Source organism: Pyxicephalus adspersus, chromosome 10, assembly GCF_032062135.1.
Source record: "Pyxicephalus adspersus chromosome 10, UCB_Pads_2.0, whole genome shotgun sequence".
NCBI lineage: Eukaryota > Metazoa > Chordata > Amphibia > Anura > Pyxicephalidae > Pyxicephalus > Pyxicephalus adspersus.
The window spans coordinates 6,008,754-6,036,736 of NC_092867.1; the positions used below are offsets into that span (position 1 = coordinate 6,008,754).

The 27,983-nt window shown below is 38.5% G+C and overlaps 1 protein-coding gene across 1 annotated transcript; it reads left to right on the forward strand.

Moving 5' to 3' along the window:
- Positions 1-433: 433 nt before the first annotated feature.
- Positions 434-27,952, forward strand: TRPV5 (transient receptor potential cation channel subfamily V member 5). Its single transcript, XM_072423957.1, has 15 exons — positions 434-564; positions 12,786-12,883; positions 14,265-14,387; positions 15,382-15,522; positions 17,576-17,674; positions 19,077-19,249; positions 19,714-19,860; positions 20,585-20,794; positions 20,876-20,962; positions 21,611-21,687; positions 22,754-22,919; positions 24,253-24,319; positions 25,529-25,797; positions 26,787-26,893; positions 27,256-27,952. The coding sequence occupies exons 1-15, from the start codon at positions 434-436 to the stop codon at positions 27,527-27,529; spliced, it is 2,169 nt and encodes a 722-aa protein (XP_072280058.1). The 3' UTR covers positions 27,530-27,952.
- The last annotated feature ends 31 nt before the right edge of the window (positions 27,953-27,983 follow it).

Consider the following 27,983-nt stretch of genomic DNA (forward strand, 5'->3'; position numbering starts at 1 on the left):
TTTGATATGGACAGCGATGTTTGCTGGTAAACAGAACGTCCATCTCTTTAATTGTGTGAGGAGGTGTGCTCTCCCTCTTCGCACACACAGGTAGCCAGGCCTCCCAGGGCTCAGCCTACTTTTAATTACAGTATGGGACAACTCTTTTTAATTTGCTGGTAGATCTAGTCCTGTGCCACTCTTCCCTTTTAAAAGGAGCAGAGTAGATGCTTGAAATCCAAAGAGAGCCATAGGACAATTGCATAGCAATTAACCTTTTGCATCAGACTTTTTTGTTTTTAGATTTCCACATTTTTACCATTTTCAATTCACTTTTTGTTTTTTATACATTTTAGCCCTTTGCTATTGTTAGGTGTTCCTGGGCTGAAATGAGCCCATGCTAATTTAGTATCAGCAGGCACTTATAGGATTTTAAAGAGTAGCAAGATTAAAAATGGGAATATTTCAGTGCAATGTGACTTCTGGGATCCCAAGCAACATCTGGAATGAGATTAAAAGTCAGATTCAGAGTCATGCACCTGAGGGATTGGAACTGGATGTGGTACACATGCTACAGCAGAAGAGGTGAGTGTCAAAGCGTTATGCAAATTTTCGAATCAATGTAAATTTGAACCATTTGACCAAAAACCTTTTACTGTCTTTTTTCCTTTGTATGCATTTTCAGTCATTGGTGTTAAAAATGTGATTGCTTGCATATTATATGCCTTTTTTTGGCATACTAAGTCAGATTCGATGCATCTGTTAGTGCACATTTTATGCATGTTCACATTTTTCAAAAACAGTTCTTGATGCACTATGAAACACAAAATAGTTTTGTTCCTATTTTGGTGCCAATGTGTTGTTTATAATAACTGTCTGCAGCTTTTTGACAATGTGATATAAAAATATTTTGATTGTTGCTGTAGCAAAGGTTATTATAAAAGGGTGAATTATATTATTTTTATATTATTATTTTTTATTATTTGTATTTTATTATTTTGTAATTATTTTTGTGGTTTTCAAACGGGCTTATGGCTTGTTGGATTGCATAGGAAAATTAATTTTTTTGCTTTAGTTTGCTTAAATCTAAAGCTGACACACATTCACTAAATGATGCAATTTTTGAAAGATCTACTTTTGATTTAACAAAAAAAAAATTTTGTATTTATATTTTTTATTTTATATTTGTATTTAAAATAATATTTTTATATCTAATTATACTAATTTATTGGCACATTAAAAGAAGATAGTAGAAGGAATGTTGGGTCCACACTGGGTTCATTTAGGGATCATTTACATTGCATGTGTTTTATGCCATGCAATAATTGGCATTGGAGTTAGGAAGCTCATTTATTTTAAAAGGGCCACCAAAGCACTCCAAAATAATAAAAAATAACATTATTTTAGTGCATCACAGTGCATGGTTTGCACTGGGTTTCACAATGTATAGGCCGTGCAATTAAATGACACTACCAGTGCATTGCCATGCTTTGTGCAAATATTATTATTATTATTATTAATAATAATATTATTTTTAATATTAATAAACATGGTTTATATAGTGTCAACAGATTACAGTTTGTGTTTCCTGTAGTAATCAATTATATTCCATGTCTACATGGCACGTAAATGCATTTATGGAATGGGAAAAGTGCACAAATAATGAGGTTGTGGAGATGCATTATAATTAACAAAAGGAGATAGTCACATCTTGATTTCTACAATATATTCCTACTCTGACCATTGACCTAAAAAATCTCAATCATTAAGATACAATCTGATCTTTGTCTCTCCTAAAAATGAGTTGGTTTGCATTTCCTGTAACCTTCCCTTCACTCCACCCTCCATAGACATGAATGTGTATACTCAGCAAAGCTCGGAGTACGTTTATGGTGAGTGGTTAGATTGGATCTGCAGATCCGGTCATCCTCCATATGTATCTGCACCTTGACACACACACGGTTTAAAATAGATTCACAAAGCGAGAATATTAAGCGAATCGGGCCTTTCTCACTTACCGAAAATGTAAGCAAGAATGGTCTTCTGATTTGCCAAGAGGTCGAGGTTAATTAACCTCTAGTGCCCCAGGGATCACAAACAGGAGAATTCCCAGGGCTGAATTGAGCTCCTGTTTTAATTTCCTCTTCCGATCGGTTTGCCGAAATTTCGCAAAACCATTAGAAGTTTGAGGAAATTTTGGCGAAAATTCCCAGAGGCGTTCCCGCTCATCTCTGATGGTCACCTCCACAGCTGCACCTGACAAACATAATTTAAAGGGTCAGTCTGAGTAGAAATGACATCTGGTGGATCATCACCAGATTCCTAGGTGATACTGTTTTTTGTGTCTTTCACCTTATTTTGTTATATCCTTTATAATGTAAAATAAATTGAAACGAAAGTTAGCTGGGATGATAGAGATGAGCATAATGGGCATAGGAGGTGTGCAGACCCTGGAATTCAATTCCAGAATGGTACTTATGGTCCCTATATGGTAGGAACCCCTCATAATGGACACATAAGGTGTGGTTATTTAAGAACTCGGGACAAAGATGATAGCAACTCTTCATTACGGGTGTACAGACCTAGCATTAAGTAGGTGTACAGACCTAGAAAATTAGTGATTCTAACCCATTCTAAGGGGCACAGCAGGTGTACAGAATAAAGAATAAGGTACAGTGATGGTAGGGACCCCTGATAATGGGCTCATCAGATGTGCAGAGCTATAAATGCAGCTCAGAGATAGTGGATGCCCCTCATAATAAATACAGAAGGTGTATAGACCCAATAATCAATATGGAAGGAACCCCTTATAATGGGCACAGCAAGTGTGCAAACCGATTAATAAAGCCCAAAGCTGGTAGGTGTCCCTCATAATGGACACATACAGTGTGAATACTTGAGAACTCAAGACAGAGATGGTAGAAATTCTTCATTAAGGGCATAGTAGGTGTACAGACCTAATAAGTTAGCAAAGTGATTCCGAGAACCTCTTATAAGAGGCACAGCAGGTGTACAGACTGAAGAATAAGGTACAGTGATGGTAGGGAGCCCTGATAATGGGCTCATCATATGTGCAGACCCATGAATTCAGCCCAGAGATAGTGGGTGCCCCTCTTAATGGGCACATAAGGTGTATAGACCCAGGAATTCACTCCAGATATGGTATGAACCCTCATATTGAATAACCCTCATATTAGACCCAATAATTCAGCCCAGAGTTGATAGGTGTCACATAATGGACAGAGAAGGTGTGGATACCTAGGAATTCAGAACAGAGATGGTAGGAACTCTTTAAAAAGCCATAGCAGATCTACAGACTGAGGAACTCAATAAACGGATTGTGAGAACTCCTCATAAGAGGACAGCAGGTATACAGACCAAATAATTTATTACAATGATGGTAATTTCCCCTTATAATGGGCACATCAGGTTTGCAGACCTGGGAACTGAATGCAAGAATCTCACAGATGGCATCCCCAGGACTTCCAAGACTATCCGGGATTTTTACTTTCTATCACTTATCAAACACTGGAATATGTGTATAAGCTCTGTAGCACAATAGCACAAAATGCCTTTTTCCTACTGATTTGTTATGTGCCAATGGCACAACAAGAGTGCAGCAACATCTTTATTTTTTAGTGTGCTGATCTTGATTTATCTTGTGACAAACTGACATTTATTAATGTTAACAACAGCAAAGGACAACTTGTTTTCCATCGTTTGTACTTGTCTCCAAATGCCACATCTGTTATTTTTTACAGCACGCTAGCTTGTCATTTCTTCATTCTATACGTTGAATATTAGTACCTGGTAGGACCGGTAAGCTGCAATACATGACTTGTTTGTTCTTGGATTGGCTGTGCATTAGGATTTAGTGTAACTTACCTTGGCTGGTGCAGAGTAATCTTTCTCAATGTTTTTACCCCAGAGGAACCCTTAAAAAAATCAGGTTGTGGGGAACCTCTACTAAAATCATTTTTGGAGGGTTAGTGAGGAAAAAACTTTCTATGTTGGTAGCCAGTGAAAAGAATTCTCCCATGCAGTGTTGGCTGACCTTTGTACATCTCTAAAAACATCATTCCAGTCATGCAGCGGGTTCCACCAAGTGGTATTGTGCATAATCGGTCCATCTACGTCTCTTACCAGCACCACCAGGAATAAAGCTGAGGCTACACAGTATTATGCATGCACCATTCATTGTAGATCCTGCCTCTATTCATGGCAGTGCTGAAAAGAGACCAAGATCCCGGGATCAATGTAACTCCTGTGCTTCTGCATGAGAAAGGAACCCATATGACTATTAAATGGATATAAGTAAGAGGCTGGGAGCCTTTATTCCTATCCCCCTTCTGAAAATACTTGTTGCCTGGTTGTTTTGTAGAAATTTTGGCTTTGTTTTGGAGTCACCGTACCTAGGTATGCAGGTCAGGAAAGTCAGTTCTTATCTCCAAATTTGTCTGTGACTTCAAACCCAACTAAACCTACAGTCTAAATCAGATAAATATGTTCCAGTCTGTCCCCGCCACCATTCTGGGTAGAAGTATCTTTGCTCTCGCTGTAGAAGCAGTGGTATGGCATTGGTTAGAGCTGGACCTCTCCAATAATTAAGGTGCATAGGCTATAAGTCTGACTCAGTAAGGGGCGTGCTAGACCACTGCAGAGAGATCACAGCTTTCCCACATGGAGCTGCTTTTCTGCAGCATAATGACATGGGACGGGTTATTAAACTTAAGCTGTCGCTGCTTTCCAAAAGACCTTAAATGCCATTTGCACTATACACAGCCAGCAGTGCTAATGATAGCAATGTACACCATCCATAAGACATAATCCTGCCCCTGTACAAAGCATTGGTCAGACCACATCTGGAATATGCAGCCCAGTTTTGGGCACCAGTTCAGAAAAAGAACATTGTTGAATTGGAAAAAGTGCAGAGAAGGGCAACTAAACTAATAAAAGGAATGGAGGAGCTCAGCTATAAGGAGAGATTAGTTGAACTGAATCTATTCTCCCTTGAGAAGAGACGTATAAGGGGCAAAAAAAAATTAAGTTCCAGATAAGGAAGGGATTCTTCACTGTAAGGTCTGTGAAAATGTGGAATCGGCTCCCTCAGGAAGTAGTTTCAGCAACTTCTCTAAATTGCTTAAGAAAAAGCTGGATGATTTCTAGAAGCACAGAATATAACTGGGGATTAAGGATTTAAATAAAATATGATCCAGGGAACATCCGATTGCCTCATGGAATCAGGAAGGGTACAATAAGAGAACAAGCAATCCGCGTCCTTACAGCTCCAATGACAAACTATGCCGGTCACTACACAGTCATGGAGATCTGACAAAGGTACATGGCCCCGTAAATGAGTGAGCTAGTTTCCATTTAGGTAATTTGTTCTAGCAGTGTAGGGAATGCAGGTGACCTATCAATGCTGTTTCTTTGTTGGAACCGCTGCACTTGCCTTGGGATGCTGATTTCCTTCTGGAATGTGGTAACACAAGTAGTTTGTGAGTAATATTTTATTTATCTAATAAAAGAGTTCTGATGACCTTAAGAAGGCGAGTGTGCTCTGATTGCCTCTTTCTGCAGTTTTTGCTTTGATGCATCCAGAATGGATTTAGCCGATTTAAACACAAAATCAAATTGAGCTTTGAAGTACTGATCAGATGTAGCAGCCTAGCAAATAGTAATTCAAGAAATGCCAGGCCAATCTTATTCTCAGGAAAGGTTTCCTTTTAAATAACACTTGCACTATTTTATGAATGATACTAAGTGAATGAACTGTGTGCCAATTCCCATAGCTCCCCCTTCTTTCTAAACCATGAATGTCTTTCTCCCGCTGAAGTCTGCTGCCCGACAATAAAAAAAGAATTATCCTGTTCCACTGTTTTTGGCACAGTGCAACAATTTAATCAGCTGATAGCCTGGGGAATCTGGAGATGGTTGTAAAGATAAGGAGATTTTTTTTTTTATTGAAGAGTAAAAGTATTACAGTAGCAGAGCAGAAGAAATTACCTGTGTCATTATGGGAAGCCAAAGAACTATTTTAGGAGAGGAGAGCACAATTTAAAGTGGAACTTCTGCTAAAAAGAAAATTCTGCCTATATTCCGGACTCTCTTCTTCTTCCCAAATCATCTACCCTTTACCACTAAACTACACCTTTGTAGGTAAAAATTGTAACTAAAAAGAAAAAAAGTTTAAATTACACTTACCTTACACCAGTTTTTTTTTTAACTTACCTTCAATGGAAGATTCCTTTGGAAAGCAGAGCAGGTGAAATTTCTCTAGAAGTTATTTTTGACTGGAGCGTCTTCTTGCACAATATTTCCTTTTTGTTCCACAGGACTTGGCCTGGTAGAAAGGTGATGCCACCCTTATTTATGTGGAAGGTGGGGGTATGGCAAGTATCAGTCTATTTTTTTTTTGGGGGGGTGGGCATATTTAACATTTAAGGGCCGAAACAGCAGGACATTTATTCCTCCCTTTCATCTGCTCCTACGTAAAAAAAGCCATTCATATGTATAGCCCAATAGGAAGGGCAGTATGGTTATTCCCTGTTACAAAAATGGGATATGCAGAAATCTGCAAGCAGCAACCCAATTTAACCCTGTCCAGGTGGCTATTCACATTTATTACAATGGAAGGTGGCGAATGGGACGTGAGTAATGGAGGGAGATAGCCACCTGATGAATGGCTGGAAGATCCATCCTTTATGGATTTCCAGGCATTGTGTTAACCGCAATGTACACTTTTGGCGTACGTGATTTTAGAAAGGGGATGGAATCTGTACAATATTAATGGACTTTGTGTTTCAGTAGTCACACATTTTGGAATCCACTTAATATTTGCACTTATTGTATTATAGTGCACCAATGTGAGTAGGATGTCTTCTGGCCAAAGCTGATGGTTACCAAAGCCATAGACATTAGTCAATGGGCAGACATGATATAACGTGATATGACCAGTTTATAAATATTACTCAGAACTTGTATAGCAGATTACATAAACCATAATGCTCCTGACCATAACCCAACCATCGGTTTGCTGATTAGTGGACCTCACAGCCCAATCACGAATATGCCCATAAAAGAGCCTGGTATTCTGTTGGAGATAAAATTCACGCGTTGTCTCCATTTCTCTCTTCCCGTCCTATCAGCTGCTGGCTAATTATGTAGGGCAAGAGGACTCAGATTCTGCAAGAAAGATAATATAACCCTCCATAACCTAAATGGACAGAGTTCATGCAAACTTTTACATAGGGCTACTGGGGTTAGAGTCATAAACTTCAACTTTTCTGTGTTTTATAGGTTTGATTGTCCCTGGTCCTGGCATGCTTTACTCCTTATAACCTTCTTGTTTATTGGGACTATTCTTTGTGCCATGTGTCATTTTTAAGCAAAACACTCAATGTATGCAGGTAGGCAATGCCATTTATAACTGCTTTGACCTCTAGTTGGTGCTGTTTTATCCTGATCAACAAATTACACATTGATACATGCTGGGTTTTAGTTTTTTATTCCTTTATAACCTCAATAAGACTTTTACATTTTTACATTTCTGCTACTGACCTGTCTATGAATGGTCACCAGGACAGAGAGGTAAATTTTTTTACCAGAGGCACAGATAGAAACTTTGGTTCTATGAGCGTTGCAAAAGCAGGTGGGTTGATTATTACCGGCAGTGTGGATTGCCTGAGAAGTTCCAGAAAGCTAATTACTAGATCTCAGTTGCTGACTTGCATTCTTGAATATAAAAAAAATGTTTGGATAGAGAAGAAGGTCCCCACTTATCAGACCCTGGTTGGACAATGATTATCACAAGGGGGAGATTTGAAGTTAAGAGAATTTGAAAACAATGAAGCTGCCATGTTTATATGGAGAACTGTGGGCGAAGACCATCTGAAATGTTTTTTAACATTAGATACGACTTGGGTCAGAGTTTCTTGAGATGGTAGACCTTCTATCTTTGGTGTTGATATAGGTGTAGCTGGTTGGAGGATGTTCTATAGGGACAACTCTTTTGGATTTTATGCCAAGTGACACTCAATATATGCAGGTCGGCAATGGCATTTATAGCATTTGGTTGTCTTAAGGCTATTTTGACCTTCATTCAGTGCTGTTTTATTCTGGTAAATAAATTGCATATTGCTATATCTTGTGATTATTGTGTCAGGTATTTAATCTTTAATGCCCCCTAAAAGCCATAATTACCCCTGTTGGCCTGTTTATCAATAGTCACCAGGAAAAATGAAGAGGTAAACCATAATTCAAGGGGCATAGATAAAAACTTTGGTTCTATGAGTTTGGTTCTAAAGGCTACAAGCAACATCTTACAGTTTGAATTGGTTGGGAAATTACAGAAAGCTAAACACCATAGTTGCTGACTTGCACTCTTGGGGGTTATGAATTCGTTCCAGGATGGGGTAGAAAAGAAGATCCACACCCATCAGACCCTAGTGGGATTGGCATTGAGTATCACAAAAGGATGGACTTGGATTTAAGAGAATTCAAAAAAAGATGGAGATTTTATCCAGCTACCACATTTATATGGATGACAATGGACTGAGCCCATCTGAAATGTTTTATGACCAATGGGTACAACTTGGATCAGAGTCTCTGCGGACTGATGGCGGACTTTCTATTTTTGGTGGAAGAAACTCTTTTGGGTTTTTTGCCAAGTGCCATGTGTCATTTTTGGGAAAAACACTGAATATATGGAGGTTGGCAATGGCATTCATAGCATTTGGTTGTCTTTAGGGTATTTTGACCTCTAGTTGTTGCTGTTTTATCCTGATCAATAAACTGCATATGTGTTTTCTGCAAGCATTGTGATAAGTTTTAGTTATTTATTTCCTAATATTTTTAGTTATTTATTTCCTAACCTCTATAAGACAAAAAAAAAATAATTTTTGCAGTTATCCTGTTTATAAATGGTCACCACAATAAACAGAAAGGTAAATCTTCCTACTAGGGGCAGAGATAGGAGATTTTATTTTATCAATTGTCCCAAACCTTTTCTTCTCCTAAATGTTCACATTTTGACAATTCTTTACTCTTCAACTCCTTTAACGGTTTGAAGGGGAATTCAAAACATCACACAGAGCTGTCAGTATCTTTCAAACCCTAACACACTGTAAGGATATTTGATACAGATACTACTATGTATAAAAATATTTTTATTATTTAGCATTGATTTGCAATTAGGAGTCTGGCTTACTAATCGGAATTTGTGCTTGGAACATTAAGAATTTGGATGACGTAACTTCAACTGTTGGCCAAAATGTCTAGCCCTATTAAAACATCAAACTTTTTCAATTTTGTGCTAACGTCATAAACATTTTGTGCATATCCTGACCGCTATTTGCTTTGGGCATGTATTTTAAACTGGTATTTATATAAAACCTGTTTGAGCTGTTTTATATTTAATTATGGCTGTTGTTATTTAGACTGCAAAGTTGCAGGAGGCTCCAGCTTGCCATTTTACGGGAGCCGGGTTGAATCATCCACAAGGCCATTTGGACAGAAGACTAAGGCCATGTGAATGTTTGGGGGGGTGGGGGTCAAATACACTCTTATCCCTCCACCGGCAAAGTACAACTGTCACCTACATGTAACTTCTCAAGGGAGTATGCCTGACGACCAACTGTCTCCTCTTCATAGCTCCCAATAGCCTCTTATTTGAAGGTTTTGTCCCTTTCACACCTCCCAACTGCCCTTGTTTTGGAAGGAGTGTTTCTTTTCACTCCTTCCACAACTCTTCTTACCTCCAAACCTCTTTTAGATCTAAGCCCCTCTGTCCTTAGACTTAAAATTGTCCCACATAAATTGTCTCTCCTTTCTACATCCAAACCTTGGGAGGTATGGAGGATGTACTTGAAGCAGCTAATGGCCAATGGGGGTCTTTGTCAGTATCGGCTGTTCAAAATAATGTTTTGTGCATATTGCAATTCTTGTCTTTGAAAGAAAGGCAGAAAGGATGAAGGATTGGGAAGGACAAAGGTACTATATTGCCCAAGGCCTTCTTTATTCTATCTCCGGAAGAAGATCTGCATTGTCCCATGTTCATCAACCCTATCTTTACAGACTAGAATAGAGCAATGAAGTAATAATAACTTACTGTCCCACCTGTAACTGAGTCAAAAATCGAAAGCTTCCAGCAGTGGATAATGCTTTGACTTGATGAGAGTGGTTGAGAAGTTAAAACAAGCCAAGGACCATGAATCTCAGCTTCTGATGTTGTGTTTTTGAAAGTAATGTAAAGGTTCCATGTTGGGTTGGAGAAGATGGTCCACACTGATCAGACCCTGGTAGGACCCACCAAGTATCACAAAGAAACAGACTTGTATTTAGGAGAATTCTAAAGAGATGCAAATGTTATCCATCAACCATATTTAAATTGAGGATGGTGGTTTAAGACCATGTGAAACACTTTCTGACTGCTGGGTCGGAGTTTCTGGTGGACCTACTCTGTTTGGTGTTAATGGAAGTGTTGGTGAAAGTGGATGGAATATGTTCACCTCTGGTGATTTCTCTTCTTGATATAGAGTCCTGTGTACACATTAACTAAATGATCAGTGTCTTTGATACTGTAATTTTGTATATCTGTGGGGACATTGCATACTGTTATCTTGCAAGTTGCCACACAAAGTCCTAATATTGTTTGGATAGGTGAACTAAAAAAATGAGATTCGCTCGTCTTTCCAATTTTTTTTTCCGGTGCATTGGTCTTACTCTCATTCTTCTCTATCAGTACCCATAATGTGGTAGAAAAAGTGAGTGTGATTACTAAATATTTGTGTTGCCCAATAAAGCCCACGTTGGACCAAACATTTTTATTTAAGAACAAGAATATATATATTATTTACCATCCAGTTAGTCTGGTTAGTCTGCCAGTTATTTCAGTTATGCAAGGATTTTCCTGTTGCATACTTAGTTCTTACGTTACCTGTCACAGACATACCTAGGATTTTCCATTTGCCAGCCAGGACAAATAAGATGAACTCATGTGTTCTAGGCAGCAGCAAATAGTGATGATAGTAGTTGTCTTGCAAGTAACTCTCATGATAGAATATCAGATTGACATTCTTTGTAAGAGAGGAGAGTGGAGAGGATGTCAATATGTTTGTATATTGTGCTATATAGAAGCACCACCATAACCACAAACACAAATGGCTACTATCCAGACCAAGAATTACCCCTCATTTCCCGGTATGGGGGGATGAAACTCCCCTTGCTTTCCTCATGACACAACCTGTTTGACCAATTTCTAGGTGAAATCTTTGTCACTTGGGTCGAAGTATGCATGGCATTGTTAAAACCTAACTTCAGGCAAACAGACAAAACACGAGGTCATTTACCTGTCAAAGTGTTTGTATTTGCTTTCATCTGCATCTAGGATTTTCACACCTTTGCTGCACAGAAGAAGTGGGTATCTGATCTTTCTCTGCTGTAGTGTCACTTGAAGTTCCCTTACCATCTTATAACTCCAACAGTAAAACAAGCACACTGATAAACTGACATGACCCTTCTCATTCACCTTGTGTTGCTTCCATTTTCATCTCCACTTTCATCTCTGTTGTACAAAATAAATAATAGACAGTAAAGCACTTGTTCCAAAATCAGCTTCAAAAAATGAATATATTTAATGCAGTGTTGTCCCCAGCCCATTTTAGCTGGGCGCACCACCCGGCACTTTTTGGTAATCACCCGACTGTTGGGTGGTTACTAAAAAGTTAGTTTACAATAAAGGGGCCACCACCCACCTACAGCTTTTTCCTACCCAGCCTAAAATAATTTTTTGGTAAAATTCTGTAATGAAAGATTATTGATCACAGAACTGCATTCATTTGCATCTTTTATTTTTGCTTTGAACCTAACTGTACAGTTTTAAGTTGCTTAGCACATCGGATGAGTCGCAGGCAAGCTGGCATCAGATCGGAATGGAAAAGTACAGGTTCACTTTAAATTCCTCATGGAACAGTTATAGAATGATGTAACTGCAGAGGGAAGATCAGAGAAGTCTTGAATTAGATTTGTCCCTGCAGCAGATATACCTGCACAAGACTCTCCACCTAACAATGGTGTTGTAATCATGCTTTTTTCAATTGGCATTTAGGTTCAATAGGGCCTGAACTTTAATTAAAGGTAAAATTCTTCTCACGCCTTATTTATTTCACAAACTTGCTCTGTAATTATTTTTAATCTACGTCCTAATCCTCGTGCAGCCATCAGACAGTTTTAAATATTCGGGATAGTGGCAATGTTCGGATTTGGGTCAATTTTGTGCATTCAACATATAGTTTTTGCTCTATAAAATCCAAACAATTGTTGTTGAAAAAATAAAATATATAAATCCAGTTGGTAAAGTTAACAGTGGGTAGCACTATCATTGGCTGGTGGTTGTCAGGGACGGCACTCCAGCCAATGAAGGCTCTAACTGCTGTGTACCCTATCAATGGGCTTGATGTTCCTTGATGGACAAACTTTTCACCAAACAGGAAGAGAAGAAAATTCTCAACAGCAACAAAGACAAAAGATGAGCTCATCAGCATGCTTCTAATCACACCGTGGGGGTGAGGAGATCTGTAAATGAAAGCAAAATTACAGCAAACAAAGATAGCTCTTCTTCCTTGCCATTCAGGGCTGAGCTGTGTACATTTTAGAACTGAATGGAATGAATTACAAACCCTTTGGCAGGTAAAACAGCTCCCATGTTTTATTACATGTATCCCATGTATGTATTGTGCATAACTTTATTAGTTTAATCAAAATGTATGGATATAATTATGCGCATTTAATTTTATTTTTGTTTCTAGGATAAGGGAGTGCCCAATTCTTAATGCAGCCAAGGAGAATGATGTTGGGACAATTAGGAAGCTGCTGGATTGTGCCACAACTGATGTGTATGTCAGAGGTAAAAAGCTCTATATAGTGATTCTGTAAACTAGTAGAATTGTTCTATACAATGGAATATATAATGTAAATTTATTATAATCAGGCATTAAAACTATAACAAATGTCTTCATTTTCATTTATTTAAATTTTCAGGGTACCGGGCTTGTTGTTGGATGTTACCATGGCTAATTGTAAATCCCAGCCTCATATAATTTGTTATTATATCATATCAACCACAGCAGTTACTATACGGTCCGGAGTCTTAGAGGCCCATAGAGCCATCAGAGCTTCCAATAGAGGCTACAACTGGCACTGCTGTACTGGGCCTGATGGATGGATATGATATGGGACCGGTACCGCAGTACTCATGGTGATATGCCTGGTGCCCATGCTTCTTGCAGAATGACCATCTTGGTTTGCATATTACAACCCCCTAATGTGATAGCTGCACCCCCATCATGAGCGCTTACTGGAAGGTGATGCTTTCTTTCATTTTTCCATGCTTTCTCAAAGACTTCTGGACTCTGGAGAGAGTCTTGCCCCCTGAATTGCTATGGCTCCACATAAAGGGCTTTTTGTGGCTGGTAGTCTAGCAATAGAATGGGGACTAGCTGTCCAGACTAGTTAAAATGGATTAACTATGTAAAAGTGTCTTGTGCTACTTATACCAGCCATGTCCATCTCATCTATGTGTAACTGCACTGACATTTTGAGGATTTGGTAATTTTTGTGAAGATGTCGAAGGCAGAATCCGAAATTTTGCCATGGGGCCCTATGATTTCCAGCCATTCCCCTAACACAAATTCCTGCGTTGAAGCTATTGAATGTTTGATTTCATAAAAATGGCTGAATGTTAATACCAATAGAGCACCTGAAGATAGATCGGGATTGGATTAAACCTTTGTCCAGGCTTTTCAAGTTTCTGGTACATTCAGTATAATGGTATTCTCTATGTGTTCATGTCCCATTCCAAAGATTTTAAGCAGCTATGGTTGGCGCTGAATAATTTGTTAGGCTCCACAATTGATGTATGTACATCCATCCATGTACAAATTCCAAAAGCTGACATAAATTTTGCCCTAAATGAATTATTGAGAATAGATTTCTTGCAAGCTTTCTAATCCTTTTTTATGTATAGTAAAGAGTTATATTGATATGGCTCTCTCTCGTGCCTAAAGAAGAAACTTAGCAAGAAAACTTCATCAGGGGTTAGCCATGTTTCTGGTCCCCAAATTTCTGGCTGCAAGGTGGGAACCAGGATGTGATCTTCATGGGTTGAAGACTTCTGGGTTGGATGCACATTAGTAGGAAAAAGATAGCACCAAACAGTAAGTGACCTTTGAGGTCTTCTTCAGTATGTTGAAAAAAGTTGTTAATGAATGTGTTTTTTTTCCTTCTAGGAGTGGTGGGAGAGACAGCTCTGCATGTGGCAGCCTTGTATGATAATCTGGAGGCTGCAAAATTATTGTTGGAAGCTGCCCCGGATTTGGTCAACCAGACTTTCACCTCTGCCTTGTATAAAGGTCAGAACTTCATACTGTGACACTTCACTTTACAGGCATACACATTTGATCTTTTTGAAAGGGAACATTACACAACAGGTCTGATTTATTAAAGCTCTCTAAGTTCTCTGGGTGATCCAGCAAACCTAAAATGCATGAAAACATTTGCCAACTATAAGCAAATCATTCCGGGATTTGATGGATCACCAAGATTCTCCCATTATAGTCTATCTTGACCTGTTTTTGTGAGCGTTAGTTAATGAGGCTCAATGTACCAGAATGTAAGGATGTGAATGAACCCATGAACGTACTATTGTACACCTATTTCTTCTTTGGAGAGGGCAGATATCTGTTGTGAACCTTCTGATCCTACAGTAAGCCCCTCAACAAACTCTTTCTTTATTTTTGAGGACAGGATGTATGAATGTGTCCCTCAACACTGCTCCCTTCCCAGAGAAATACACCACTACACGCCCTTCCTCAAGCAAGTTTATTGGATTTGTAAGCCACCTAAAAAGACTTTTTCTCCCAACATATGATATTTAAAAAATAAAGCCCCAGGCTTATGAGTGGCCAAGAGAAGAAGATGGTGACACAATTTCACCACTGGGTTCTACAAAGCTTGGATCTACGAAACATCTAAGCAGCAAGGATGCATAGTGGGATCATTATCCTTACATGAAAAGATCTCCCAGGTATAGAGACAAGCCTTGCTTCTAGGTTGCTTTTGAGGAAAAGGTAGTTGTAACTGTTTGACATTCTGGTTGGTTTATTGTGCCTGGAGTTAGGCGTTAAGCATGCCTGAGTCATGATATACACATTTCACAGATGATTAAGCACACTATTGCCCAATCTGCTTGCGTGGATTAAGTTTGTCAAGAATATGTCATGTCCATGTAGAATGGCCATCTGCACTAATCATTGGTATGGCCAAAAAGCTGTGTTTTTTGCCTACTGTAATTTTCAGATCTGGTATTTTCTTTTTTAACTTCACCCTGATTTTATGTATTTGTAGGACAAACCGCCTTGCACATCGCAGCAGTCAATCAAAATATTAACTTGGTAAAGCTGCTTATTCAGAAGGGTGCAGACGTGTGTTCTCCTCGTGCTACAGGGACCTTCTTCTCCTACAGCCAGTTGAACCTCTTCTACTTTGGTCAGTATTGCCTGCCAGTGTCATTAAAAAGACTTTTCTGGCAAAGAGTTTATCATTGTTTTACTTCTGCATGCAAAAAATCCTGAAGCATCTAGACCATATCATTTTTCAAAACATCTCCAGATTTTCATCTAATTCATCTTTACCTCCAACATGGGAGGCGGAACTCGGGTCTCCTATAGAAGCTGACCAGACAGCTAAATTACTCTTTACCTTGGTTCACAAGTCTTCTATTAGCAGTAGATATCAGGAATTAAGTTTTAGAATACTGTCTAGATGGTACAGGACCCCAGAGAAGTTACATAGCTTCTTTCCCGGGGTTACTGACAGATCCTGGTGGTGTGACCAGGCGAAGGGTAGTATGTTACATATCTTTTGGTCCTGCCCATTACTATGGCCTTTTTGCGTACAAGTGAGGGCCCTTATTCAGAGAGTCACAACCCATACTATACCATAGGATCCAGGGTTTTTTTGCTGTACCACAATACAATCCCAGAGAAGGCCTACAAAGGTTCCATTCCTCGACAACTTATTATTTGCTGCCAACTCTTGTATTCCACTGTATTAGAAATCAATGGTCACCGCAACTGATTAATGGCTCCATAAGGTGAATGACATTATGATGATGGAAGATTTTACAGGTAGCTTACGGGGTACCCAAGATAAATTTAATGCATGTGGGGCTGCTGGACATTATAGGGAAACACCAGAGTTTAAGTGCCACCTGGATCCGACCCTTTCTGTCTAGACATGTGTGTTATTAGCAGATCCTGTTTTGTGTCTCTATATGTTGCAAGATCCTTTGACCAATCTTATGTATTGACTTTACGTTAAGGTACTGATTTGATGCTTTATGTTCTTTAGCCACAGACTTTCATTGGACAATGTGGAATATTTTCTGTGATGTTTTTGTATTTTTCTTCTTACCTTTGTTTCTTCCCCATTCTGGTAATGGTATTATGTTTATTCAAAAAATGTTTTTCAAATTAAAGAATGTTTAAAAAAAAAAAAAAATCAATCTTTGATCCTTAGTCTTTGCCTTTGACTAAGGCTTAGATAAGTGAATACGTTCTAGAAGTCTATTGAAGTCTATGGGATTGTAATGTGTAGGTGGGACCAGGGTATTGCTGGATTTAAACAAACAGAGACACCATTACCATTAGGCTGCGTACACACGTGCAATAAATGTCGTTGGAAACGAACAATCCATGAAAGATCGTTCGATAATTGTTAAAAAAAAAAGTGCACAACCACTGGTCAACGACGCCGACAAACGAGGAATCTCGGAAACGAACAACCGTTCCGGCGGATCAGATTGGGCGAACATCGTTCTTCTGCATCATTTGAACAATAGTTCAAACGAACGTTCCTAGTGTGTACATTATTGGTGGATTATATTTGAATGATCATATCATTACAGCATGTACAAAATTGTGCACAATACCATCATTCAAAATAATCGGGAATAATTGTGAATCGTTCGTTTTCAAACGAAAATTATTGCACATGTGAACCTAGCCTAAGGTCTTGGTAAATATACATCTGTGATAATGTAAAGTGGATTATTAAAGGAGAGGACAAAAGGGACAACTTCACTTCATTTGAAAATGAATCCTTTGGGAAACCTGTAATGGTGCAATATATTCAATATATGTTGCTCATCCTTCCCTCTGAAATAGTAATTTCCTTCCTGTCTTTGAGTTTCATTCTTTTTGCATTATCACATAGCTAGAATAGTCACAAGATCTAATTTCCACAGGAGTGAAACCATTTGATTAGAATATTAGACAGGTAAGATGAATACGTGTCAGCAATGGCAGTTTTTGGGGCAGCCAAGTTGGGATTACTTTTGTTTACAAGCCAATTTATATATTGTTTAAAGTAAATGTGCCAAAATCTGTTGAAAGGTAGAACTACATCTATGATTCAATTATCACACCTGTCTCTTGCTGGAAACTACAATTGTTTTTTGCAGGAATAATCTTCGTTTTTAGCTTTTCTTCCACCTTATGAGTGTTTTAAACCATCTAAACTGATCCTATTCTCCCTCTAGGTGAACATGTTCTGTCTTTTGCTGCATGTGTTGGTAATGAGGCCATTGTACGCTTGTTGATTGAAAATGGAGCCAACATTCAAGCTCAGGACTCCTATGGTAAGCAACAGAACTGTAATGTTGTCACCTTTCATTAAATTTGACAGAATTAGCAAATCTAGACTAAGAAACAAGACCACAATTGTGACATTCACAATGTCACAATGAAAAATGCTCCCATAAACCCACGTGGCCAAATTACGTAGGGCATGTATTACGTAGGGCAAATGAGCTCAGCATCCTTTTAAGCGAAACCTTGGCCCTGTGCAACTATTCCCAAACAGTACACCACTTTGAACCCTGCTTCCTGCAGACTATATTGGAATTAGAAGAGACGTGAGTTCAAAAAGGTGGAACAGGAAATCAACAAAAGTTCTTTAAATTAAAGACTTTGGTTTAGTGAATTGAAAGTGTAGTTGCTGTAAAAAGTGGGTTGTTGGTAACCCGAGTACAAAACCCCAATCAACCAATTCAAAGCTGTAACCTTTTTTACGCATTTAAGAGAGTGGGGAATTGTTAGGATGTCTGGCAAATTTGTCCAGCTGTCCTCGTACCAGTTCGGTTGAACTGCCCAAACCCATCACTTTCATACCAATGACAACCTGTTACAGGCATGAATAATAAAGCTGACTATTTAGGATTTCAAACCCTCCACCATGACTTTCTGCTGGAAGGTTTTTAGCACTGAACAATTTTTGCATGAATAGGCTCCTAATTGAAATGTAACCATAAGGGGAAACTATTCCTATAGCTGCCATCACCAACTCAGATGACGTTCACTCATTCACTGTATTCCAATCAGTAGAGGTATTTCAAACATAGTCTAAGCCACCTAGATGCTGGTTTGCCTCCCTCTCGTTTAGAAATCCATGTAGACCAAGGTTTATACCATATGCACCGTATGACTCAAAGGTTAACCAAGTATTGTCATGGAAAGGTAGTGTTAGGAAATGTCCTGCGACTCTGTGCTGTTTTGCCCTTGTGTACCTTGTTTGGTGGACAGATATTCTGTGTATGATCTCGGCTCTGTATTCTGGACTTGTCTCTGTTGGAATCTTGATACTGCTATCTGTGGGCTCCTGGCTTACTTTCACCATTCACCAGCCCATTCACCATCCTTTGCACGGTAAGCCCCGGGGGCAACCGAGTGCTGCAAGATGCAACCAGTCTCCCAAGGCTGAGCGGGGGCTTACTAAAGGTGAAGACTGCGGTGTTAGATTGGGGGACTGGTGTGACTGGTGAGGATTGGTGCTGACCTGGGCCTTACGGGTAGGTAACACTAACAGAAAAGTACAATCTCTGTTCTGTACTTCTAATCTAATGTATTAGACATATATAGCTCCCCACCAAAACATATTCAATTACAAATTTCATGCTTATCTTAACACATAATGATTGCAATTGGCAATTGGTTGAAAAAACTGAGAACGTCCTTTCATCATTAACAATATGTATATTTTAGGAAATACGGTTCTCCACATCCTCACCCTACAACCCAACCAGATCATTTCCTGCGTGATGTATGACCTTATTCTGTCCTATGATGATAAAGCCAATGGCGAGGACCTGCAGACGATCCCCAATCATATGGGCCTGACCCCCTTCAAACTGTCAGCATCCGAGGGGAACACTGAGGTAGGTCAACTTTGGTTTCAAGTTCCCACTATAAATTTGGAGAGCCAACAGAAACCTTCCTAAGTTTCCAAACAAAAAAAGTGATGATCCAGTCTGGTAGAACCGATAAAGTGGCTTAGAAAAGTTACTAAGAACAAGTCTATTTTAATGTGACTAATTACTACTAGATGTACAATGATCTGGAGAAGCAAGAACCATCATTGATAGATGTATTCCTCACACCATTTCAAGCTGCTGTTTATGTAACTTGGAAAGGTTTAAAACAGCATTAAACAAAATATATAACCATTATAAGAGGATCCACCATCTCTGGTGTCACTTTCTGGGTCTGTATAGTTTCTAAAACTTTTCTGCAGACAAATATTTCTAAAGTCTTGGTCTTATTAAAATAGACCTAGGCACCCCCTGTTTTTTAGGTTGAACGTCCTTTGTAAAATATCATTTTGTCTTATTTGATTTTGTAGATGTTCCAGCACCTACTTAAAAAACGAAAGCAGGTTCAATGGTCCTTTGGTCCTATAAATTCTGTTCTGTATGACCTCTCGGGCATTGATTCTCGAGGAGAAGATCAATCTGTGTTGGAGCTAGTTGTATCTTCCAAAAAGAGAGAGGTATGTGGACGCATCAAGCCTGACTCCAGGCAGAAGTATTCTATTTTTGGTTTTATGAGCAAAGGATAGAACCTCTCCAAGGTCTACGCCCCGATTGGGGAGATCCTCCTCTTACATTCTGTATATTCATAATGTGTAAAACAGAACAGAAATTGAGGTACAATTTTCTCCAGCAAGAACATATTATATATATATATATATATATATTCCCCTTACAGTGCTTTACAAAATAAAGAACTATTTTGTAAATGTTTTGGTTCTACCTTAAATCTCAATTGGGAACATAGAAGAATGACAACAGATAAAAACCAAGTGTTCCTTCGAGTCTGCCATTTTTAATTGTATATATTTTTAATTAAATTATGCTCTTCACAAAATAAAAAAAATGCAGCTGTGGTTGCTATACTTACCTCCTCTACGGCATTGTCCTCTGCAGAATTTACTATTCTATGGTCTAGCACCAGTCCATTTTATTGATGCCCAATAGTGAATCCAGCCCTCCTCCTTCATGTTCAAAGTTGTCAAAGACCTGCCACTTAGGATGTGAATCATCATAGAACCCTGTTTTTATACCTACAATAATTGAGAATATAGTGGAGGGGACCTCAGGTGAAAGAAAGGGAAGGACTAACTAGGTGATGGCAGTTAGAGTTGGCTTTAAATTCAATATAAACGGTTAATGCATGAAACCGATCCTCATCTTCCCTGTTTTAAACGTTTATAGGCCCGGCACATCCTAGAAATGACTCCAGTGAAAGAACTGGTCTCCCTAAAATGGAGGAGTTGTGGTCGACCATATTTTTGGCTCTTGGCATCAGTCTACCTCTTGTATATGGTATGCGTTACTGCATGTTGCACATACCGGCCTCTGACGTCCATTACTAAGCCCAACGATTCCAGAAATTCTATGATCATGATACAAATGCCTCTTAGGGTGAGTAGCCTGATAAAACATGTGTTGTTGGTTCTCTGTCATTGATTACCTCTGACATTTTTTTTTTATGGACTCCAACAGGATGCTTACGTCACTAATGAAGATTATATACGTCTAGCTGGGGAGCTGATCAGTGTAATTGGAGCAGTGGTCATTTTACTTCTCTTGGTGAGAACTTGATAATTATTGCAGTTGCATTTTGAGCTATCATGCTCATGAATGTCACTATTAATTCACAATATATTTATTGAACTCTACCTTGGTTTTCTAAATCAATACATACAATACAATATATGGCCAAACGATTCTGAACATCTGACCATCACACATATGTATATGAGCTATTTTCTGGAAAATAGCTATTGTGAAGTCTGATCCTTGATATAGAAAACCTACCTCACTATTTATATTCCAATTCACCCCAAAGCTGCTTTGAAATTGCTACCAACATGTGTGGACTGCTGATCCACAAGACTATCCCTCCACCCCAGTTATTACATATATATAGTGATTTCTTTCCTAGCAAAAACTTCATAAAAAATAATGTGTGTTGACCCCCCCAAAAGGATGGGAACATGCTTTGTGTAAGGAAAGAACTCTTGGAAAATATAGTTCTTATGGAGATTGTCAATATTCATAAGTCATCAGCAGTTTCTCAAGCTTGGTAGTGTCATGAGAAATAAAAGCTGTTTTTTAGGGTATACCCCTAATTTTCAACAGATTGGAAACTTCTATTAATTCTCAGGATATTGACTGTAAAGTTTGTTGGTTGTCTATTCCTTTTGGTAACTTTTCATTTTGTTTTTTTCCTATTAGATCCCTGACCTTCTAAGGGTTGGAGCTACCAGATATTTTGGGCAGACTGTTCTTGGTGGACCTTTCCATATCATAATGTAAGAATCTCTAGTTTTCTCTCCAACATATAATGAAAGGTTTTCTATAATTGTAATTCAACATTGGGTAGAAGTTGTCTGCTAGGTAGGTCTTTGAATTTTTATTAAATCTCTTTGTAAGGTTTACTAAAATACGCAATTATATCCTCCCTCAATTTTGTGCTTGGTTTTCTGGTCCAATTGATCTTCTGATTGGTAATCACTTTGATGGAAGTTGTAAAAAACAGCACACACATGTATTCTGTTTTTCTAATGGAGGATTTTATTGATTGTATATATAAGACGATTTTGGGATCCCAATGGAAAACCCAAAAACTGGTTGATTATCATTGGTTGCTGTTGAACTTGCCTTAGATTCACTTTGAAGCCAATAACCATATTGGAATCATAATGTCCAAAGTGAAAATCGTCCCAAAGTTTGTTTAGCCATCTGGGTCTGAGATCCCCCATTACCTAACAGCAAGGACAATGTTCAACCATCAGGTTGCAGGTTCTTTGGCATGTATTTAGTCTACACAAATGAAAAAAAAATACACAACACTTGTTTTCCCTGTCAAAGGATTTGTAATTCTTTCAATCCAACTTTGGATTGCACAGTCCGGACTAGTTTTTTTTCTGCACCAGTTTTGCTTTCAATTGCAGATCTCCTCCAAACCCTGTGGCTCTACAAGGAGAGGCAGCAGATTGATGAGCTTGCCTCTCTGTCACCTTGCTCTTTCCTTGTGTTATTGTACTTTCTGCAATATAGTACACCTAAATGATTCCTTGTGCTAATAACTCCTAATTGAGTCACAGAAGAAAACCAGGTCTTCTGTATTGCAGAAAAGCTATGTAGATGTCAGAGTTATTTTGCAAAAAATCTGAAGGGAGTATTAGTTCATCTGTATATATTATCCAATAATTGTATTAAAGAATAATTACTAAAAAAAGTAAACACCTCAATAAAATAGCCATCAGGTAGCTGATACAATTGTAAATTAAAATTTCTAGCAACTGAAGATTTTTATAGCCTGTCCTTTTTTTCCGGGTGGCGTAGGCTTATAACATTTTCTGTTTTCTCCTTCAGAATAATTTTTGCCTGTATGGTGATGGCAGTTTTGGTCATGAGGGTGTCCAACAGCGATGGAGAGGCGGCCCCCATGTCGATAGCATTGGTGCTCGGTTGGTGTTACATCTTGTATTTCACCCGAGGCTTCCAGATGCTTGGACCTTTCACTATCATGATCCAGAAGGTACAAATGTCATTTATTAGTCAATCAAATGGGCTCCACGTCCTCTGAATTATTTAAGCAACATATGACCCTGTTTAGAGTGTTGTGAACATAAGGGAAAAGGGAAAAAAAGAAAAGGTAATACATTAATTAGGAATAATAAGAATAAAGTAACTTTTAGAGGGTTACATAGGACAAATAGTATTAAAAAGAAGTTTGATTCCTCATTATTATCCATTTCATGAACAGCAGCCAGTAGCTAATGCTGCATTTGGGCTTTTCTGCTTATTGTCCATAATTAAAAAGAACAATTTCTAGAGGAGTGCCCAAAGGAAACCCATTCAACCACAGGATGACCATCCATGCTTCATGGAGGAAGTGTCCAGGTTGAGATTCCAATCTCAACATTGCAAAGCAAAGTGCTAGTTACTTGAAAGGTCAACAGACTGCCCCAAAATTCATCAAATTGATCTGCAAAGAAACTAATGAAAAAGGCCATTAGAGAAGCTCTTACTTCAAGCTGACTTTGTGTTTCCATATGTGGTGAAGCAAACCACAATTAAAGCAGGTAAAATGTAGGTCAGAATAAGTCCAAGGCATCTGCCAAATTAATGTTGAAAGTTGCAAACATTGGCTCAACTCCAAGGCAATGCAATATCAAGTGCATATAATTTACATAAAGAATGCATTTTAAACATTTCATTGACCATCTTTAGTTTACAAAGACCTTTAATACAAAAGTAACAATGGTTCTTTGTATTTTTATTTCTGTTTGGAAACATTGGGGTTATTTTATTAAAGCGATATAGACAGTTTGCAATGAAGAATGAATTGTCCGCTTGATGAATTGTGCCTGTTTAAGATTTCCTTTCACATAATTGGGTATTCTTTGCAAAGTAGTCTATCACCATATTCATTAAACTAAGTGAATTATCTCTTGCAAGGTAGTAATTCATCCTGGTAAGAGAACTGGCTAAATTATTTTAGTAAATCATCCCAATTTTTTCAGAAAGTTTGTTTTTTGGCAGCAGTGGCCATACCCGGTGCTGTATACACATTTCTTGTTATTAAGACTATGTTCAAACTAATGGCAGCAACAAGCATTCCCATGATTCTTCTGGTGTTCAACATTTTTGCATTCAGCAAACTCATGATGGATAAGCGATAATCCTTTTTGTATAATACGGGTCCTGTATTTTCACACCAATTTTCTATTTTGCCTAAACAACTAAACTAATAGGGAGCCTTTCATCTCCGGCCCCAAAGCAGCATAATAGACCATAAAATAGCAGCATAATTGTCCATAAAATGATTTCCAAGCTGTCAATCTGCTAACCAGTCTGCTTTTTTTTAGATGATATTTGGAGATCTTCTGAGATTCTGCTGGCTCATGGCGGTTGTCATTCTTGGATTTGGTGCAGGTAAGAAGAATTTATATCTGTATCATGCCCTGCAAAACCCATGCTATTTTCTCCCCCATCTTATAAAGCATATACCACATTAGACAAAGATATGAAATATGTAGAAGAACCCAGTCGTTTGCTTGTTCAGTGCATAAGCATATCGTATAGAAAGGAGTTTGCACAGACCCATAGTGCAAAAGGCTGTCAATTTTTTGTCTAGAGATGGACTTTACCATAAATTAGGCCTGTATTAGAGCTGTTTTAGGGCACTTGGATGCCCAGGACCACACCCATGCCCATGGAAGTACCAAGTTGGTGTTCCTGCGGGATGTGTGGTTTGTAGTATTCTGCCTATCCCTTTTTGCTAGGTAATGGTTTCAAAGCAATAAAGCCCAGGAACTTTGATAAAGCTGAATTTATGCCACTAGCTACCTCTCCTCAGAGCCTTGGCCGGGAAATAAAAAATACTGGGTGTAGTGGTTCCTTCCACTCCAGAGGTTGCCCTGCATTTGTGCCATATTCCAATAGCAAAGCATACAATAAATTTAGTCATTGTGTGGGAAAAGACAAGTAGGACCAGGGAGATGTTAGATTGGGCTTTAAGAGTAGTTGAAGCCCACTCATAAAAACAAAAGAAACAGGATGGGTGACAACAGGTTTACACTTAAGAAGGATCAATATGAACATAGGAAATCCAGCAAAAAGGGCCCGTGTTGTTAGTAGGGTCCAGGACAGCTGTCCCTTTTGTCCCTTTGGTCAATATGGCCTTAATTAAAAACTGTTTCCTTGATGTAATCTGCTTTGCAGAAAGGGAGAATAAAGTATTTAATTGGCTGATCCTTTGACGGACCTAAATTATAAGCATACTATAAACAAAAATGAATCCCGAGCCAAACCAACTTTTGTGTTTTTATACACATGCCAGAGTTTAGTGTACTTCTTCCATATTTTGGAAGGCAGTACACCAGGATCATCAGATGCAATTTTTCCAGCAGTCCTGCATTGAAATATAAGAGTATGGAGGTCCCACCCATATTCGAGGGCTGGAATGGGAATAAGATGTGTTTTCTTTTTGATTGCCCCCAACTAAATGAGTATGAGAACCTCACTATATGTAACCCCTGTGAAAACAGATTACACTGCTTTACTTACTTGATTCATTTTGATTACAAAACATTTTTTAGACCATAATTCTGAATGAATAATTTAAACTGTCTTCTTCTGCAGCGTTCTATATAATATTTCAAACACAAGACCCGAGTGATCTGGGACATTTCATGACATATCCAATGTCACTGTTCAGCACTTTCGAACTTTTCCTCACCATCATCGATGGTCCTGCTAATTACCAGGTGGACCTGCCCTTCATGTACAGCGTCATGTACTCAGCTTTTGCAATAATCGCAGCCCTGCTGATGCTGAATCTGCTGATTGCCATGATGGGGGACACTCACTGGCGAGTGGCTCATGAAGGAGACGAGCTTTGGAGGGCACAGGTAATCCACAATGGTTACAAAATAAAACTAGGGCTCTAAGAATCTTGAAAATTTAAAATGAACTTAAGAAAAGGTCATTCTTAGTAGAAAGTTGATCCTAGCCCCTACCTCCTTTAACTTCCTATTAGACATGAAGGTAGCCCATCACAATAAAGTAGACTAGCTTAAATCCATACAGTTCTATTAACCTTGTCTGTAACTTTCTAGTGTTTTCCTTGAAATTTTAAAAGAGAACTGTTGTAAGCTATGGAGTGAAGCAAGATTCTGTATACCTCACTATATCTGAGTTTGATGATAGAAAGACATGCTGACCTGGCATAGAATGATTCAGTATTTCTACGTAAACACGGCAACATCGTCTACCACTACGATTCCACCACCATCATATTGGAAACTAAAATGCCAGAAGCTTTCTTGCCTCAGTTCAGAATCTGGGGAAAGAGTATGTCCCTGGTGTCCTACGTGCAGCTCTTTGGCCCTTACTGTGTGGCCCTCGGGTTCAAAGTAGGAGAAAGGCTGTGCTATGAGAAGTGAAAACACACATGCTTCTACTTCTAATTTTTGCTATGCTATTCATACATAATGGATCCTGATGTGGGGAAACACCAAATATCTTAATTTTAAGGGAGTGACAAAGGGAACATATATATATATATATATATATATATATATATATTTGTAAAGGGTCTATAATAGCCATAATCCCTAGCAGTCTCATGTAAAATGTCTCCAATCTATAGGTGTCTCCTAAAGCACATTCCTAGTCTCAAAAACTCCTGTAGACAGCCTCTGACCATCTCCTGTATTATGTTGGCTGTTCTTGTCAGCGGAATTATATTGACTGAATTTTATGTTTGGCCCCTTGGTGTTGCATTTAAGGCACCTTGTATTAAGTAAGCTGATCACCACTGGGGTATGGTCTTGGTGTATCTTTGAATCTAGCACACACACAGAATTATGTACTAAAAAGGTGTTTTTTTTGTGTATAGGTTGTAGCCACCACCATCATGCTGGAACGGAAAATGCCAAAAGTCCTCTGGCCTCGGTTGGGAATCTGCGGTAAAGAATTTGGTCTTGGTGACTCTTGGTATCTTCGGTAAGAGTCTTACAAGTTTGATACAAAACGTTATATCGGAATCAAATAATATATCAAATAATATTTCAAAGAATAATCAAAGAAATTATAGATCTTGTTGTTAGTAGAATTTAGAACTTTTGTTAGGTATATCCTCACTTCCTATGTAGCCATGTGTACAGAAAGTGATGAAAAATCTCTCATGCACCCTCTACATTGTTCTCCGAGCAACACTGTTTATTGGAGCAATGCTTGGGGTTTCAGAACTACTGAATTGTGTATGACAACTGCGGTCCAAGTCCTAAAAACTTGCTATTACAGGCTATTTATTTTGCCTACTATTGGTTGAAATGGGTTTTAATTACATTTTTACCTTTTGGCAGAGTTGAAGAGCGTAAAGACCTGAAAAAGGAAAAACTGAAAAAAATTGTGGATGCCTTTAAGGACAATGAAGATAAAGAGGATAAAGTTGACACTTCAGATGAAAAGATCATCAGTAAACGAGTTTCTATATCAGAAACACCAGCGTTGCTTCGTAGACTGTCCCAACAGAGCTCAAACAGAGGGTGGAATATTCTTAGGAAAGCCTCCATTGACCAGCTTCAGGGCAAAATCAACTATGCTCTAAACATTGACGACGAGGTCTACAATGTATGAGTCAAACACTGGAATATTATTGTTCAGATTCGGAGCTGTGTCTTCAGAGCAGGCATTTACCATTTTTGAATTGTGTGGAATAATGTCATTGATTTATGTCTGTAGTTGGATCCGAGTCTTGGGTGATGTCGGAATTCAGAACAAAAGAACTCTTCCATGGAAGATAACTAGCTTTTTTCTACCTAGCCTCTGTGATCCAACAAATAGGAGACAAATATTCCTTTGATATTGGATTTCCAATTCAACAGACAATAGGAATATTCTGCAAAATGGTGGACCTAAATAAAGTTAAGGAGAAAAATTAGGTGGACTTAATCAAAGATTCTCCATCTATGGTGGACCTAATCAAAGACAATTCTTTTTTTCCTAATAGGGGATATAGAAAGTGATGAAATCCTAAATAGGTTCTAACTTTTTCCTTATTCCAGAATGACCAAATGTTTAGAAAAAACAC